Source organism: Diplotaxodon limnothrissa, linkage group LG2 (assembly GCF_057381915.1).
Source record: "Diplotaxodon limnothrissa isolate DT_005_m linkage group LG2, D_limnothrissa_male_GT1.1, whole genome shotgun sequence".
Classification (NCBI taxonomy): domain Eukaryota; kingdom Metazoa; phylum Chordata; class Actinopteri; order Cichliformes; family Cichlidae; genus Diplotaxodon; species Diplotaxodon limnothrissa.
Window position 1 is genome coordinate 29,631,574 of NC_140597.1, and position 18,612 is coordinate 29,650,185.

General features: G+C 42.1%; 2 protein-coding genes and 1 pseudogene across 3 annotated transcripts; all 3 read right to left on the reverse strand.

Annotated features, from left to right (window-relative positions):
• Positions 1–687: 687 nt before the first annotated feature.
• fbxl3l (F-box and leucine-rich repeat protein 3, like) lies at positions 688–4,442 on the reverse strand. 2 transcript variants are annotated; one of them, XM_085370248.1, is made up of 5 exons: positions 4,406–4,442; positions 2,703–3,063; positions 2,309–2,431; positions 1,928–2,099; positions 688–1,331 (listed from the first exon to the last, which is right to left on the reverse strand). In XM_085370248.1, the coding sequence occupies exons 2-5, from the start codon at positions 3,042–3,044 to the stop codon at positions 688–690; spliced, it is 1,281 nt and encodes a 426-aa protein (XP_085226374.1). In that variant the 5' UTR covers positions 3,045–3,063; positions 4,406–4,442. The 2 variants fall into 2 exon arrangements, with proteins under 2 accessions (XP_085226374.1, XP_085226376.1); XM_085370250.1 differs by having other exon boundaries at positions 2,703–3,045; positions 4,406–4,419.
• Positions 4,443–9,432: 4,990 nt separating this feature from the next.
• LOC146638655 (uncharacterized) lies at positions 9,433–11,159 on the reverse strand. Its single transcript, XM_085364360.1, has 2 exons — positions 11,097–11,159; positions 9,433–10,138 (listed from the first exon to the last, which is right to left on the reverse strand). Exons 1-2 carry the CDS (start codon positions 11,157–11,159, stop codon positions 9,512–9,514), a joined length of 690 nt encoding a protein of 229 aa, XP_085220486.1. The 3' UTR covers positions 9,433–9,511.
• Positions 11,160–11,466: 307 nt separating this feature from the next.
• LOC146638656 (chemerin-like receptor 1) lies at positions 11,467–12,690 on the reverse strand (annotated as a pseudogene).
• Between the last annotated feature and the right edge of the window lie 5,922 nt (positions 12,691–18,612).

Genomic DNA, 18,612 nt, shown 5'->3' on the forward strand with positions numbered 1-18,612 from the left:
CTCTGAATGGCTCAAAAAAACAACCCCCCACCCCCCACCCCCGAAAAACAAACAAAGTGAATGTTTGGGAGAAGCCAAGTGAAAGTATGAAGTTAGATTGAGATACTTCGCCATGACCTTAAGTGTTTTCAACTCTTCTTCTGCAATGAAGAGTGGGCAAAAATCATTGCAAATTATCACAAACACTTGATTGCAGCTCTTGTTGCCAAGAGTGGCACAACCCCTTATTAGGTTTAGGGGTCAGTTACTCTTTCCCACAGGATCAGGTAGATTTGGATTGCTTTTGTTCCCTTAATAAATTTAATTGTTATTTAAAAACTGCATTTTGTATTCATTCTGACTCTTTGTATGACATTAAGATTCGTTTGAGGATCTGAAACATGTAAGTGTGACAAATGTGCAAGAACATAAGAAATCAAATAATTTTCACATGATAGAGATAGGGTGATGGTGGTGCGCTGGCAGTGGATTTTCACCTGGGAAAGCAGGGTTCCAATCTTACACAAAGCCAAACGTGTATGCCTGTGCTTCTCTGGCCCAAAGTCTTTCTCCAAGCAGGGCTTTCCAGTCAGGGGCCATCTTGAAATGGATTTTTCGTTTTTCCTTTTCTAAATGTTATGTCTATTAAAATTGTAAACTGTAACCATAGTTTAATGCCATCATTGATAGCTCTGGCTTCATGTCAGCCTACCAGGTGGGCATCATATCAGGAAACCACATCCGCCCGAGGTGCTTCGACACCTCACTGTGGATCTGCTCTATGTTATAGCTGCTGTCTGGGATCAGTACCTCCTCCATGATTGACAGCTGTGTCAGCCTGCCCCCGCACATCTTCACAAACTCCACAAAGCCACTGCAGGTCACCTCACACTCGCCTAGCCCGATCGCTGTCAAGCTCTTGCAGCGCTCTGCGATGCGGATTAGCTCCTCATCTAGGGGCTCAATGCCATTGGCGCACACAACCAGCTCCACCAGCCGAGGGCAGTTCAGTCCAATGCGGCCTAGCATCATTTTACTAACAGCTCGGCCAAAGTACAGGTGGGTGACGGGGGTCTCCTCGCAGAAAAAGGGCTCAAACTCCTCCTCATACAAGTAGAAATACATGACTATGTTGACCTTCGGCGAGTGGCGGATCAAAGCCTCCCAGCTGCTCCTCTTGATGGTGTGAAAATGTGTTTGGCCGGGGTTTTCACTCACCACGTCAATGCGCAGGTGTTCCAAGTGAACGTGTTTTTCAGAAGACAGGGCAAGAAGAAGCTCATCACTTAAGAGATGGTAGTTCAACGCCAGCTCCCTGAGGCCATGACACTGGTCTGCCACACACAAGATACCTTATGAAAAAGAGAGAAGAGTGTCTTAATGTTTTAGAGCCTTTGAGAATGTATATACCTTTTAAATATGAGTATGTTAGCTGAGGCACGGTTGTACCCTTAATCACAGACTGTATACTAAAAGGTGTTCATAGCTTCTGGGTATTAAAGGTTTGTCCTTAAAGCTGCATTCTTTCTTGGGCAGCAGGGGTCAACTGTAAAGAAATCTATAAGAAGATAACGTTACTTCTCACTTGCTTTATGGCCACAATAAACACTTTCCTGATGATTTTATGGTGGTACGGTACGATTTCACGGTGGGGCCACCTTGTGACTGTCAGGTTACTACCCAACTGGCCTATAGTGTGCTTGGGTTTAGGGTCAGCTCAACTCCCCTGTCATATAGTTTAAAGGCTTCATAATGGGAGTCCATAAGCTGACAGGTGACATCATGTTGCTTATGTTCACCTTCATAAACAGTCTGTGAATTTAATTTTCTTTTTGGCAATCAGTTCCATGCTGAAGTACCTCAGTTCCAAGAAAAGCAAAATTGAGCAACTTGCTGATGAGTATTCACAGTGCCCACTTTGAAGCTAAAATACTGCAGGTGTACTAACCAGCTGGGGAGACATGAGGACAGCTGCTCATCTTCAGCAACTTAAGGGTGTCACTGTTGTTGGCAACCAGCACCTTCAGGGACGGATCATCCACTGGGGTGTCATCGATCCTGATGGAGGATAATGACTTGGAGTTTACGAACACCACCGTCAGGGCAGACACAAAATGGGCCTGAGGAGATACCAACGATGTTCATCAAACCAGGATTCATTATCTGTTATTGCTGATGTAGAAAACTGTGCAAATCTTTTTACAGGAAGTGCAAAAAATAATAATGCACCAGGGGAAGAGGTGAATACAATCTTCATGATGACTTGAAATACCAGCATATATTATGTGTGTTAAAAAAAAAAATCAAATATAAACAGGCCATTTCTTACTTGAGATACATCCATGAAGCTGGGCCGTGCTGTAGAAATCAGCCCCAGGGTCTTGATGGTGCAGTTCACTAGCTGAGAGAGAATGTCACAAGCTGCCTCTGCAGATTCGGTGCAGCTGTCCACCTGATTTACCAGCAGTGATTCAACATTTTGGAGAGGAGGAAAGAGACATTAAAATAATTGATGAAAGACTGAGGTGTAAGAATCACTTGAGATAATTAAGCACGTCGATGCCAAGACTGCTGACATGTGATGCTCAATTCTGCAGCAGTTCAGATTAAGGAGGGCAGGTATTGTTTATAAGACAGTGTGTTGTGAAAATGGAAGAAGAGAAAGAGGCCACAGCAGGTGAAACAGGTGAGAGGAAATGAGAGACGGCAGGGGAGGCTCTTACTTTGAAGCTAACATACTGCAGGTGTTGGGCATGCTTCTTGATGATCTGCTGAATGAGGTCAGGGTGAGTGGAGCGTAAGTAGGACGTGGCTGGCTGATTGAGCTCAAACTCAAACTTCCTCCACAGGTCAGGGGTGTGAAAGACGTCATTCCAGCACCGGCACACGGATGATGCCCTGGCCCGGTCGACCAGGGACAGATGCTGGAAGATCTGCAGGACGACGTGATGGGGCAGGTTTCCCCAGTCTTGTGCTGGAGTCATCCACTTCGGTCTCTTAGCCCGCTCTCCGAGGGAGGGGAAAATCTGGCACTGTGATTTCAGACCTGTCCTTCCTCGCTTCATTCTGAAGCAAATCAGCCCACTGTGGTGTCATAAAATCAAAGGTGTGTTTAAAAGGGCAGTGCAGGGTTAAGATTTTACTGTGCTGGGATTACACAAGCCATGAATTGCAGTACAGTGTGAACTCAGTTTATGCTGGTAGCACTAAACAGGTTTTGTGTTTAGGGACAAACATCTCCAATTCTATAATTATCTGCTTTAACACTATTTACCCACTTAATTATAGCTTCCTGAAATGCTTCATTAATTATTTTCTTTTATAATTGTATGTTTTTAAAGCCCTGATATAATAAAGAAGCTGCGTTTGGCTGCTCCATTATTCACAGGGAGTCACCACATTTTTACACGTGATTGTCTTTCTGTCAAAGCCCCAATTTGAGTGTTTTTCTAGTCTCAGGTTTCTTTCAGAGTTCAGGGTTCTTGTGCTTGCTGGGCAAATGTGTAACTATGGAGCTACCAACGTGCTGATAAATCAGAGAGTTTTAAATGTGTCTGGATCCAATGAGAATTTTCTCTTTTTTTTCACACAATCAGTATTTGCAAATGACATTTTTTTCTGTTTAGTATAATTTTTTAAAAAGAACAAAGAACTTTATATTTATCCACTAAAAGCACAGAGTTCTCTAACATATAACTCGCTATGTTATCTGCGTTACATGACAGCCAAACTCAAACAAATAAATGCTGTCAGAACTAGATTTATGAAGTACCAACTATGTCAAAGGACATATGAGCACTGTATAACACAAATATAAGGTACGTAATATATATATAGCACTTGATATTAAAACGGAACTCTTTGTCCTTTATCTTACCACCACCACACTTGAAGAAACAATCTTAGACACTATAAGCACCGACATAATTTAATGCAACAGCGACCAGTCTAAAAGCTAAAAGTGTCTAAAAACTAACCCTACAGAGATGCACTGTAAAAATCTGTCTGTGAGCTGATGTTGTTTTTATTCAAGAGTCAATACTGGCTCCAGAATATGTACGAAGGTCTTTTAAATAAAGTATCAGCTAATGGTGTTCGCGTTTCACTAACTATGAAATATACTAATCTGTTTTAAAACCATTTATAGTATTGTCCCTCTGTTATTACCACTACTATTGCTTTCCTTGCATTGTATTGTGTTGCTGTTGTTGTTACCGTCGTTGCATATTATTGCATGTTGCACATGCTTAAAAAAATCTGAACAGAAACTTTAAAATGCATAAATGCAGGTGTCCTATGAGCATTTATGAGTCTGCAGCAAAGCTGACCGAATCGTAACACAGCCCTTCTCCTCCAGCCTCCTCCAATTCCGCAATCGATCTTTTACTCACAGTCCAAAATATCAATAAAGCTCAGAGTTACTTACCCGAACGGCTTAAAAACGACGCCTTCCGCAGGGTTTCGTGCTCTGCCAGCTGAGATGACAGCGTCCACTTGGAGCCATGGCTGGAGATGACTGCAGAAATGCTGGCTGCTGTTGATATAGGACAGCAGGAGCAGCTCCCATAATAAGCTCTCTTCACTTTAGCGACAGCTTGACGGGCGCTGCCGAGCAGCCGGTACACGTGAGCTGAGGAAAACATGGATCTGCATCTCCCACCACCATCTTGCGCGCAGAAAAACAGATTAACAGTTCTGCGTGAGCAGAGGACATATATTTTCACATTTCAGGAAGTCGGAAAGGACTGTTTATACTAATTCTAATTTATGTGGTCACTCAATGAGTGTTGTTGTCCTCATGAGCAGAGGGCACAAGATAGTGTGTGCACGCTTGCACACAGAAACTAGGTCAGTGTGTCAAAGTGTGCGTGCGTGCGTGCGTGTGTTTGTGTGACGGAGAGAGTGATCTTGTGGACATGCTCATTAAAACCCCACACAGGAACACACTTTATAAACCCTTGATTATCGAACCTGTGCCGATTAAAGCAGTTTATTAACCGCGGCCGTCAGCGGTGAAGAAAAGTTAGAAAACGACGTCAGGTGGTTTCTTAGTGTTATGAATCTTGCTGCTTCACAAACTGGCACATCTAAAGCAGATGGCAAAACAACTATACCTGATAAAAACGTTTACATTTATCTAAACTCATTAAAAAAATAGCAATCACGTGTGGGTTTACAAACTCAAGGTGAAAAACATCAAACAAACCGGATGTTTACATCTGGATACTGTTAGGATGCCTGGGTCGTTGACCCAGGGTGTTTGAGTTTATGTTATTATTTATACTTTCTAGTTTTTGGTTTCTTTGAGTTCCGTCTTATGGCTTATGTCTCCCCTATCACCTGCATCCCCTTGTCTAGTTCGCGTCTATGTGTATCCTAAGCAGAGATGGGCAGTAACGCGTTACTTGTAACGCGTTACTTGTAACGCGTTACTTGTAACGCGTTACTGTAATCTGATTACTTTTTTCAGGTAACGAGTAAAGTAAGGGATTACTATTGCAAAATCGGTAATTAGATTACCGTTACTTTCCCGTAGGAACGCTGCGTTACTGCGTTACTAAAACCGTGATTTTTTTTGCGAGAATGTCTCATGACAGTGACGTAAGCGAGTGCGACGTTGGTGACAGCAGCTGTGTGCAGATCAACAATGGATAATATATCGAGTGCAGGAGAGAGTATGAGCGTGCAGCGTTTAAAGTGTGGAAGTACTGACCTTACTTTGAGTTTGATTCCATAAAAAGTGACAAAAACATTAGCGTCCATCGTGCGTGGGAAGAAAACTTCTTTTTACAGCGAAAAAAACCCCTAAACTTCCGAGCAAGTACCGAGTAGCTACGACGTGATGGGAAACTCACAGAGACACTCGCGCGGATTCTTCAACTGACCGCAGCACACCTACACCAGGGTAACCCTCCGCCTACCCTGCTCCTGCTTTACAGGTGAAAATAGAGCAAAAGGACCGCTGAGTCTTTGACTTTATTTATTTTCTGCTGTGTTTTACTTGCATCTGTTTGAAAGAGTGAGTGAAAACACAAAAAATATTTTATTTTATGTGCTGGAATGTGCAGAAAATGGGTTTAAATGTTAAACTAATTTATTCAAGTCAGAGAATGTTGCATATAATTAAATGTTTTGCTTGATGCATAAAGTTAAAAGATTAAAACTGATAAAACAAGTTAAAAAAAGAGACTTTTCCATTTGATTACATTTTGTATGATGGATTATGTAGAAAAAGTAGAATTGGGCTGAAAGATCTATCACTTTATCACCTCTTCAGGTTGTAAATCGTGTTTTTAAAAAGTAACTAAGTAACTAAGTAACTAAGTAATTAATTACTTTTGAAAATAAGTAATCAGTAAAGTAACGGGATTACTTTTTGGGGGGAGTAATCAGTAATTAGTTACTGATTACTTTTTTCAAGTAACTTGACCAACACTGATCCTAAGTTCCTATATCCCCGTGTTCAGTCAGTGTTTGTGTCTGCCCTGTTCCCACGTCTCTGTTCCCTTTGTAGTGCCTGCATATGAGTCTGTGTCTTTGTTCAGTCTGTGTTATGTGTTTCCTGTTTTACTTTGAAAGTCCATGTCTGATGTTAATGTGTCTGGTTTTGCTTCCTCTTGTCTCGTTAGGCCTGATTTGCCCCAGCTGTGTTTCCCTCCTGTTACCCATTCCCTGATTGCTCCCTCTGTGTATTTAAGCCCAGTGTTTCTCTGGGTCTGTGTCGCGATCTACCGTTTTCCTAGCTGTGTGTTCTGTCATTTCTCTAGTTTAAGTTTGTTTTGAGTTTTTTCAGTTATGTTATATTTTGAGTATTAAATTAAAGCCTTTTTTGAGTTCACGTCTGTCTCTGGAGTCTGCACCTTGGGTCCTATTCCTGCCTGCACACAGCTTTAACCTAACAGAAGATCGCGACCAGAACATGGACCCAGCAGACTCCGTGTGGTATCAGCGACCCGCAGTTTCTGCCTTCCTCAAGGAGATCGTGAGGGAGGAAGCTGAGCATGCCCAGGAGCTCCAGTCATCCTTCTATGGGTCACGTTTGGCTTTGGGAGGGCCCCGCAGCCTCCAAATGGCTACGGCCGAGCCAGCGTCTATGCCTCGGGCGATCAGGTTGAGCACGTGCTCCTTCTCTCCAGTCGCTACACCTCCGCCTTCACCCCTGGATTACCAGTCCGACAAGAGAGTTAAGCGGCGGAGAAAGAGAGATTATGTGACACCGGACGTTAGACTCACTCCGCTGCAGTCCTTCGCTCTGTTTTTGGGTCTGCCACGTTCTGAGCTTCACAAACTCTCTGCTTCCTCATCGCAGCCCGGTCCTTTGGAGGATTCGCAGCCCAGTTCGCCACCTCCCACTTCCCGGAGGAGGCGACGCTCACACCGTCACCACTCTTTTTCTGCGGAGCAACTCCCGGTGGTGAGTTGTGATTGCTGTCGTTCCTCGGAGCTGGAAACTAATAATCATATGAACACTGCTAAGACTGAGACTATTAAGACTGTTAGACGTGGTGGTGGTAGGAAGTTAAAAAAACGTTTTAGAAGAGTCTGTGTTTGCTGAGCCTGCTCCTTCGCACCATTGTGTTCCTGCTCCCAGGGCAGCTCAGGCCCAGCATTCCCCTGCACCTGTTTCCAGAGGTGGGACCAAGTCATTGTTTTGCAAGTCTCAAGTAAGTCTCAAGTCTTTATCCTCAAGTCAAGTCTCAAGTAATGTCAGGCAAGTCAGAGTCGAGTCTCAAGTCACTGGTGTAAAAGTCCAAGTAAAGTCACAAGCCTGAAACTTTGAATTTCAAGTCCTTTCGAATCTTTAAAAAAAATATGAAAAAAGCATGTTGCAGTTATATGCTAAATGTAAATATTAGACCATGTAATTTTAAAATCTGTGTTTTTCTCAACACATGACAAAATAGTGAACTTAGAAAATATACACAAATTGTGAAATTGCACCTCTTTAAAATGCAGCTCAATTAAACCTAGCTCCAAGAATAATTTTCACCGACAGTTCTGAGATAAGCTGCATGTCATTCTTGGATGCGGTTGTAGGACCGGCTTTAAAATCGCATGACAAAAATATCATACACATTAAAAAAAACTGTATCACCAACGTAGCCTGGAAAACATTTGCTAGTTAGATGAAGTCAGCTATCTCATCTTAGCATATTTATATGCATATTTATAATCATACGGTTCTTGGAGTGAGCGCATACGATCATGAAGTTTAGTAACTTCCGGTCACTGCAACAAGCCCAGGTACAGTTTACCGACGGATGGGTGCAGGACCTTGAAATGTACCGTGTAGAACGAAAGACCATCGTACGTATCATAAGTTTACCAGTCTCACAAATCGTCTTCATAAATACACATTCGTTAACCGTTTATTAATAGGACCTTTGAGCTCAACGGTAATTAATTAGTAGTGGAAATAATTTCTGGTACCCATCACAGAAATGTAGCAGTGACAATATTGTATGCTGTAATCGTACTGGGCAATTAGTGATACAAAAAACCTGTTTTATCCTGTGAATAAAAGTATATGTTTTTGTCAATGTACCATAATAACAGAGGAGAAACGCAATATTGTGTCAGGACAATTCACTATTTATGCACAATAAATAAAGGAGCATAGCGCGACAATTTCTGTTCAGCGCCAGACTTGCTTGTAACCTATATCACCAATTATGTTAAGAAAATGACGTATTAACTACTACAAAACACTGACCTTCGTGTAAATGCTTGGAGCAGACTAACCTGTGAGCTGGAGTGTTCTGGGACGTTATATTTGGTCTTTGAATGGCTGCAATCCAGTCGCCTCTTTGTTACTTCGGAAACATGGCTTGAACAATTTCTCTTCAACGAGGTAATCCGATAACAACCGATCTCTTTACCCGTCGGCTTCCCGTGGCTGTCATGCGACCGGCTATTGCAGTTAATAATACAACGGCTTCTTGACATTTTTGTGTTTCTTTTTATCGCTGTATAACTGATTTTAATTGAAAGCCTGCGTGCGCTAGTACCGCTTGCCACGAGTTCCCAGAATCCTTTGCGGTTCTACCCGTGAATGACGTCACATTTTCAATCTCTATATAATATGCATGTTAAATTTTATATTTGGGGTAAAATATCAAGTCTTTTCAAGTAAACCGGTTCAAGTCCAATTCAAGTCCCAAGTCATTGGTGTAAAAGTCCAAGTCAAGTCACAAGTCTTAGAACATTTTTTCAAGTCAAGTCTAAAGTCATAAAATTAATGACTCGAGTCTGACTCGAGTCCAAGTCATGTGACTCGAGTCCACACCTCTGCATAGAAGCGCAGAGTAATTGGGACCACACCACCTACTGTTACCAGCAGAGATGTTTAAATTCAAACACAGGAACACAAAAAATACTAACACTATTTGTGTACTGTGAAACTTGTACAAAGGTGCATAAAGAGTATCATGTATCATCTTCAACTCTGCCTGCTGTATCTTTAGTAACTTCTCTGCATTTCCTCAAATAAAATCCTGCAGAAATCTTTGGTTTTCTGCAAAAATGTGATTTCTTAGAAGGCAGTTTTCTCTCCTGCGATGAGCTGAAGTGTAGCAGAGTCATTGTGAATGTGCAGAGAGGAGGGCCGCGGACTCCTGCCCGTCAAAGGCTCTTGTGAATCAACTTCCTCTGACCGAGGCAGCTCAGGAGGATTCGGCTCTGAGCTGCCCTCTGTGGTGGTGGCCTCACTGTCGGAAAGCTCGCTCGGCTCATTTTCCTCTGGGAGACTTGGGAGCTGATGGTCTAGGATGCTGTCATCTGCTTTTGAGCTGTCCTCGGGACTGTGGTCTGCTACTTTCTGACTGGGATCGCTTCTCTCTGCAGCATCAACAGATTTATTTGGAGCGCGCAGGCTCTTGGCAGCCCTCATAATGTCAGCCTGGAGCTGCTTGTGAGAGTCCACTGGCTCGCTTTCCTGCCCCGGGGAAGCTTTTTCTTGAACTTCGTTAAAGGGTTTAGCACCTCCACTTTTGTCCCTGTCATCCACATACATCTTTGAGGGGAAGGAGGAAGGATAGTAAGCGTTGACTTTGCGTCTGTGGCTCATGAAAACTGCCCCGCAGATGATAAGGAAGACGAGAAGGATGAGACTGGCTGCAACGAGGATGAGGACATTTTGTGAAAGTTTGGTCTCATTTAACTGTGAAGAAGAGGTCAGAGGTCTAAAGTAACGTGATATTTAAAATCCCCATATATCATTTGCTGCATGCCTAAGTTGTCAATCAACATACAATGGCAGTAAAAAAAAAACAGCAACTAGCTCCATATGGCATTATTATCACTTTGACCTTCAAATCAGTCTATAGACCTTGAAGGAGAAGTCAGAGTTCAAATGTGACCTGATATTTAAAATCTTCATGCAGTACTCTCTATATACACCACACATGTAAGAATCATAGTTTGTAAGTTAAAAGGCATTTTATCAATTTTTGACCAATAAATCATTTGCTTGACCTTGAAGACCCTAGTGGATGAAAGTCAAATTTTAATGGATAGTTAACATGACCTCACTCTGGACCCCTACAAAGTTTGATCAGAATAATTAAAAAAAATTCGAGCTCTTGAATGAACTGAATGACACGCACGCACACAACCGCTACCAAAGACATAACCTTCTTGGCAGAGGTAAAAACTATCTACAAAGAAAAATAATCTGCAGGAACTTCAAAGTCAGGTGATAGTTTGATTTTTACTGGAAAAATGAATACAGGTACACTTAATATTTATTAATTAAAAGTACAAATATAAGTAATACAGTAATTTAGAGCAGACTTCCTTGACTGTACTTTGAAATGTAAGTCTAAGTAGCTTGGAAAGAAAAGCGTCTGGACTAATCACACGAGCTAAGGTGTGAAAATGGGTGCAGGTCGGGTGTAAGTTTGAAATGTAAGAACTTTGACAGAAGAAAGTGACAATAAAATACTACTATTTGTCAAGTTCCCTTTAAGGGAGACTGAGTGTGTATCTTTTTTTCAGTATTTTATTACATTCATTAGTGAGTCCACAGTTTTTGGCACTCATATTAATATTTACATGCATCACTTTGCTCCTCACAGTTCATCCATCTTCCCATTTTCTTGTGCTTATCCATTTCAGGCCTGAAGCCTTTCCAAGCTGCCAGGGAGCGAGAGGCGCAGGTACACCCAGGCCAGGTCACCCATCTATCGCAGAGCTAACAATGCAGTACAATAAGTAAACTTAAAATATAAAATTCAAAGGAAACATGACAATAATCAATAAGACAAGACAGTCATTCACACACACAAAAATACCTGAGCAAAGATATGCTTTGTTTAACCTGAATGGATTAAGAATTAATAGCAATTTCCCAGATTTCTGCTTGTCTGAATAACCGATTGTGATCACTTTGTCTTGAAATGTGATATTGTGCAAAAATCTATTAAAGTTACCATAATAACCTGTTAGTTCAACATTCAATATTATCAGTGTCATTGAGAACGGTAATCATATTTATGCACTGTGATGTACTCCTTAGTAAAAACTCTAATTTAGGCCAGTTTCCATTGTTTTGGACCTTGAGTGATTGAGACCACCTGTACGAATATCCTCTGCCAGAGCATCCTCAATCCTTGATGATAAAGACCGCCTTAGGGTTTTCTTAAAGTCATTGCCGATGAACACATAGAGAACTGGAGATAGGAAGCTGTTTGCTGCAGCCAAGGTGGCCCCAACTTTTAGTCCAGTTTTAATGACCTCCAGGTTGTGTTTCTTAAAGTCTATCTCCAGCAGGACAAAGGTGTGGTAGGGGACCCAGCAGGCGAAGAAAGACAAAATGAGCGCAGCCATGATTTTGTACGGCTTTGTTGACTTGTGGGTCAGACTTCTGAGCTTTATGGCAAGCACAGAGCAACAGAAGACAATCATTAGGATAGGAATCAGGAACCCACAAATGAAACGGGTCAGTACCACCGCTTTATGTCTGACCCCATAGTCCGTGTGGCACTGAATGACCGAGCCGTGGACCGTGGTTTTCCTGTACATAAGTGAGGGCACTGTTAAGAATGCAGAAAGAACCCACATGAGGATGACGGCTCCAAAGGCTTTTCCTACTTTGCGGTGGTTGTGCGACCACACAGGAAATAAGACCATGATACAGTGGTCAGTGCTGATGAGAACCAACAGGAACACACTGCTGTGCATGTTGAGAAACAGGGCGGATGAGGCGAGCTTGCACAAGCCTTCTCCAAAGGGCCAGTGTGAAGTTATCATGTACACAACTTCGAAAGGCAACAAGGCACAGAACAAAAAGTTTGAAATGGCCAGGCTGATGTACCAGATGGTGATGACTGTGGTTTTCATTTTCCATCCACAAATCCAAATCACCAGGGAATTTCCTGCAAGCCCCAAAACTCATATGATGATGTTGACTGCCACCAGAGCATAAGTTGAAGAGGACGAGGCGCTATATAAATTTAGGGTTCCTTCAGTGGTGAGGTTGCTATCGATGTCTGCGGTGTAGTTATCATAATCAAAATACTCCACGTCCATGATTGTTCCTGAAATATATGGAACCACGACTTTTAAAAATACAAACATTTACACATATAAGCTTTAAAATTATAGGTTATAAATAACACAAAGTTTTTTTATAGAGAAAAAGATACTTACATAGGGATTTTATGTCTCGTGTGAAAATAGAGAGTTTAAAGTTGCTTGTGCCGTTGGGTGGACTTTCTCACTTCTGTTTCTTGGGCAGTAGTACTCAGTAAGTACTGACGTAGGTATTTTGCAACAGGAAACTAGAAGAGAAAGGGAAAAAACTGCTGTAATATCCAAAAAGAGATATCCTCCAAAACTTAGGCAAAAAATATCACATTTCTTGACCAGGATTGTGCCTACAGATCATTTTAGTGGAATGGAAGTTATTGTGTAAAACTGTAATCTGTGGTTGAGCTCGCATTAGACCTCATAAGAAATAATTAAACTGGTTTACTGCAGATGGGAGACATACAATACCACAAATATTACACATGGCATCTAAAAAAATTGAATTCCCACATTGTAAAAACCAGTTTACACAACATTATTAGGTAGAATCAGTTATGGCTCAATTAGCTCACGTGTACAGGACATTCTGAGTTCTGTGCTAATGTTCCTTTTGCAGTTCCCCAAAATCAAATACCAAGCTGTTATGCAACAAACCAAGTGGGGAAAAAAGATTAATAAACAACTTTCATTTCAGGAATCACAAGACAAGGAAGCAGTAAATAAATCTCACTCACGACACATTTTAGATCAATATTGGTACATTTATACAGCTCCTCTCTGTTTCTTATTAGTAAAGCTCAAGGGTGTGGCTTTAACCTAGCAGCAAAAATACACAAGCCTGTGACAAAGTGGCTAGGACAGAATTCATTTGCCATTTGTCACTTGCATATATTGTTATTTTGTGTTCTGTTATCCTGTATAGTCTATCATAATGCTTTAATGTAAACACAACACATGTAACCTTGGCTCTACATACTATCCTGGGTCTGTTTGTGGTAGCATTGGTTATATTCATTTCATCTGTGCAAATGTACTTAAAGCTAAATGTCACTTCATCATTAATTGATTTGGATCTTTCATTTGTTTATGTAGTTTGGTTATACTTACCATTGTGTGTTCCTTTGAGCAGGTCCTATGTGTAAAACAGGTATGTGGGAAGGGCCGCCCCAGTACTTCCTGATCATGTCAATTGGGTGTAACCAAATGAAGGGGTGTTTCTTTTGTGTAAAATTGTTTATTTCATTTAAAATAACCTCATGAGTCAGATTACGTGAAGAGATTGACTTTTCAAACTGTTTCGTTGGGTGAATGAGTTTGTTAAGTGGAAAAATGATTTTATTCCTGTTTCTTTGTCTAGACTGTGTTATTTAGTCTACCCTGTTTTCCCAATTGTAGAGGTTAATGAGATCCAGGTGTGAGTGGAATTCTATATAAAGCAGGAGAGCTTTTGACTGACAGGTACACAGGAGGGTGATGTGGGGTGAACTGAGTGGTGGAAGGGAACTGAGTGGTGGAAGGGAACTTACATTTGGACAAGTGGTTGATAAGTTAAGTCATGGTGAAGGGAAAGTGGTGGTTTTTCGTTTTTGAGAAGTACTGGTCTCATCAAGAGGATCTGAGGATTCAGGAGTGACGGACGGTTAACAGCCAGGAGATGGCAGTAATGCAACAGTTTTGGATGCAAGCTGCCGTTAAACTTGACTGAAGAAGAAGAAGACTGACAGGTTCAATGATTAATGATGTGTTTAATGACAGAGGGTGGGGTGTTCACTTTTTGCTGATGATGGAGGAGAGGGAGGAATGTTGGTTTTGTTGTAAAGAAGTTACAGGAAGCGGTTGGTAAAGTGGAAGAATGGTCGTGGGGATTCAAGTTTTCAGTTGATAAGACTAAGACAATGTTTTTTACAAGTAAGAGGGTTAATGAGGAAATTAAGCTGAAGCTATATGGCATAGGATTAGAAAGAGTGAGGAAATTTGAGTTTCTGGGGTTGTGGTTTGATGAGAGGTTAACTTGGGGTGCACACGTTCAGGAATTGGTGGATAAGTGTAAAAAAGTTTTGAACATTTTGAGGTGTTTGGGAAGGATTGGGGAGCAGATAGGGAGTCCCTGAGGGCTATATACACTGGATTGGTGAGGTCAACGTTAGATTATGGTTGTGTGGCATATAATTCGGCAGCAGACACTTCTCTTAGAAAGCTAGATTTGATTCAGTATCAGGTGTTGAGGAGGAAGTAAAGAGTATTATTAAGCTAGAAATCAGGGGAAGATGGCAGAAACAGTGGGACGAAGACAGGAGGGGAAGGTGGTTATATAAAATTCAAAGGGGGGTGGGAGTGAGGCGATCCACAAGAAGGAGTAGGCGAGAGGAGGCGGTGGTGTCAAGACTGAGATTTGGGCATACGGGTTTGAATTCCACACTGTTCTTGATAGGGAAGCATTCCTCAGGGAAATGTGATTATTGTTGAGCGGATGAAACTTTGGAGCATGTTATTTTGCAGTGTCGGAAATATATGGTAGAGAGGAGACGGTTGGTCCGAAATCTCAGTAGCATTGATATGAACCTTGATCTTGTAGGGTTACTACAGAAGGAGTCGGGGGATAAATGTTATCAGGCATTGTTTCAGTTTTTGAGAGAAGGAAAGTTGTTTGGGAGGATATGAAGTGTTTTGTTTTTGTTTTTTTGTTTTTTGTTTGTTTTTTTTTTTAGCGTGATTTCTGTCCATACTCCATACCAGTGGTGGCGGTAATGCACCATGCAGTTGTTTGCCAACCGCCAATAATACGTAAAAGGAAAAAGAAGAAGACTGAAAGGTTCTTATGTTTTTGTGAAACAATTGTTGAAAGGCTACGCCAGAAAATAAAGAACACTTAAAAGAAACTTGAACAGTCTGCAGATGCTGTCTTCCTATCACTTTCCATGCTGCTTATGTTACGCTACTTCACAAATGGTGGCAGCAGTGGCTCCAGGCCAATAGGTGATAGCAATGCAGAAATCAACCAAGTCAAGGAAACCTCAAGGGCCAACAGATTTTCCCCCAGAGGAGGCCCCAGATGATGGCAACCTGCCAGAAACTACGGGTGAGCACAGCACCAAAGCACAAAGTCTCTCTGAGCTCTCAACTTTATTGAAAGGCCTGATGCAACAGCATGCTGACCGTGAGGCAAAATGGGAGCAGGACAGACAACGCCAGGATTAACGGTGGCGTAGAATGCAACACCAGTTCAGCCAACTGCAGCAGGAGGTCCAGTCGGAGCGCCGGGAGCATCAGGTGCTGTGGGAAGGTGCAGTAGCTGATTCCGGAGTGCCACTGAGACCCTCAGTTCGGCAAAAGGTGCAACAGCCTGTTCAACAGCGAGGAAACCCCCCTGAATCTTTCGCAGCACCACATTCATCCAATCTGGGCAGAGTAAGCGGTTGGAAAGGCCCGAAGATGCAGCCCTATGGTGAGGATGAAGATATTGAACATTACTTAACCACTTTTGAGAGGATTGCAACAGGATGTCCACAAGAAGAATGGGCACTGCATCTGGCTCCACTTCTTAGTGTTAAAGCACGTGCGGCATATGTTGCTATGGACACTGATGGACTATGATAAAGTAAAAACCGCCGTTCTTGAAAAATTTGAAATAAGTGCTGAGACTTACCGAATCAGATTCCACGACATGACGGTGAAGGACGATGAGACACCCAAAGAGCTGAGAACGCGCTTTAAAGACCTATATGAAAAGTGGATGCTTCCAAAGGAGAAGACAAAGGACCAAATAGGAGATGTCATAGTGATGGAGCAGTTTCTCAGAGTTCTTAACCCAGAGCTGAGGACCTGGGTGAAAGAGTGCAACTCCACCACTTCAAAAGAAGCTGCAGAGATGGCAGAGGCTTTTCTTGCAGCTGGATGCCCACAAAAAGGGTACATGGTAGGAAAACCCAGTTCAGCCCTTGTATTTGTGGGTAAGTCAGGGGGTGGGAATGGGTCCAGAGCTAAAGGCCCTAAACAAAGTTCTCCAATCACTAGCAGTAGCCACGCTAGAGAAGTAAAGCAGAGAGGCCCATTGGTATGTCATGCTTGTGGTCAAGCAGGTCACTTTAAGGCAGATTGCCCAGGTCAGCAAGTCAGTAAGACTTACATGTGTCTTTCACCACAGTGTTTTGACTTGCTAGAGGAGGAAACTGAGTCTCTCGTACCCTCCAGTGATCAGGAGCACACCATCTGTGTTTTCATTGAGGGAAAGCCGTGTGTTGCCCTCTTGGATTCAGGCAGTAGCCGCACACTTGTCAGGCAAGATTGTCTCCCTAGCGACACCGCATTTTGTTAAAGTCTGGTGTGTTCATGGTGATAATGTTGATTATCCTATTGCCAATGTTTGCCTTCAAGTTAATGAAAAGGAGTACGTACTTACAGTACCAGATTGTCTTGGACCCGGACATGCCAATTCTTGGAGAGTTATTAGCAAAGACAGAGAAGAGAAGAATCTGCATGTTGCATGTGAAGGTCTGCTAGTCGTCACTAGGTCTGGTAATAGAGTGTCTCAGTCAGAGCTAGGTTTGAGTGAGTTGCCCTTTTCAGTCAGTGAAATTCCGGATGTTGATGGACCAAATAGGCCACATTTAAAGAAAAGTAGAATGCAGAGAAGACAGGAAAAAGTGAGGGGGACAGAAATTGCTGAGTCACTCCCTGAACCAGAGATTGAGGAGCTCCTGGTTGTCCCGAGCAATATTGTCCAACTCCAAAGGGAGGACCCCTCTTTAGCACCCTTGTTTACTAAGAGCATCCAAGAATCAACACAGATTACAGACAGAGTACGGGAAGTATTCATTGTAAAGAACGAACGACTGTATCGTCGTAGCAAAGTTGGTGAGCAGTTGGTTGTTCCCAAAAGCTGAAGGCCTGTAGTTTTGCAGTTGGCTCATTCACTCCCTAAAGTTAAAGACATTACAATAATACAACGAAAGCATGTATGGAGGAGTTCAGGAGAGAGGTACAACAGTAAGTGTCTATCTGTCAAACACGGTGGAGGCTCTGTCGCGGTGGAGACAGTCCAGTTGGGCATCTTGTCAAATGAAATGATAAAACTGTGAACACTGAAAAGTACCCTCAGATTTTAATCCACCAAGCAGTAACATCTCAAAAACTACTGATTAGAAATAGCTTCATATTTCATCATAACAGTGATACACAAACAAACTGGCAATGCAGTAAAAGCATGGATATCACTCAGCCTCTCCAGAGCCCAGACCTCAACATCACTGAAGCAGTGTGAGATCTATCTGACAGAGAACAGAAGAAAAGGCAGCAAACATCCAAAGAAGAGCTCTGAATATCTAAAAAAATAAATAAATAAAAAAGTTTCGTCTCACTCCCATTTCTTCTTGTTGCACGTTGAAGCTTGACTTGGAACCTTGTTAAGGTCCAACCATGCACAATATGATTTTTTTTGCCATTTTTCAAGTGGACTTAAATTTTTGATCGGGACTCTATGAATATGGAGCTGCCAGGCAGGAGCAAAAGAGGAAGACCACAGAGGAAATTCAGGGCTGTAGTGAAGGAAGACATGCAGAGGGCTGTACGACAGAGGTGGATGCTAGAGATAGGGTGAAATGCAGGAAGATCTGTTGCGCCAACCCCTCAAGGGAACAGCAGCAAGAAGAAAAACCCACATATAAGTTGAATGTAATCTTTTGACTCTGGAGAACATAAAGGTTTTCTTTAAATACTAGTGCGATGCAAATATCAGTATCGATCTGATACCAAGTAAATACAGGGCCAGTATTGCTGATGCAGCTTATGTAGTGGAGAGCAGTGTGTCTTGATTTATGACATGAATCATCATCAATTAGCAAATTCTGAACACATTTTACTCCCTACTAAATCATTGTCATTTTCTTTCAACTTCACAGATTAATTAGTTAACAGAACAAAACCCACCTTTCAGCTTTTTCGTGTATTTTGAAACTTGTTTTTTGTTTTTTAACGTGACTGTCTCCTATTTTGGGTCAACGCCTGCCATTTAAATGCTTCTTAGGCTATAAATAAAATGGATCTAACAGTCAACACAAAAGGGCTCAGGAATTTTTCAGAATTCATGTCTGAGGTGTAGTTTTTCAT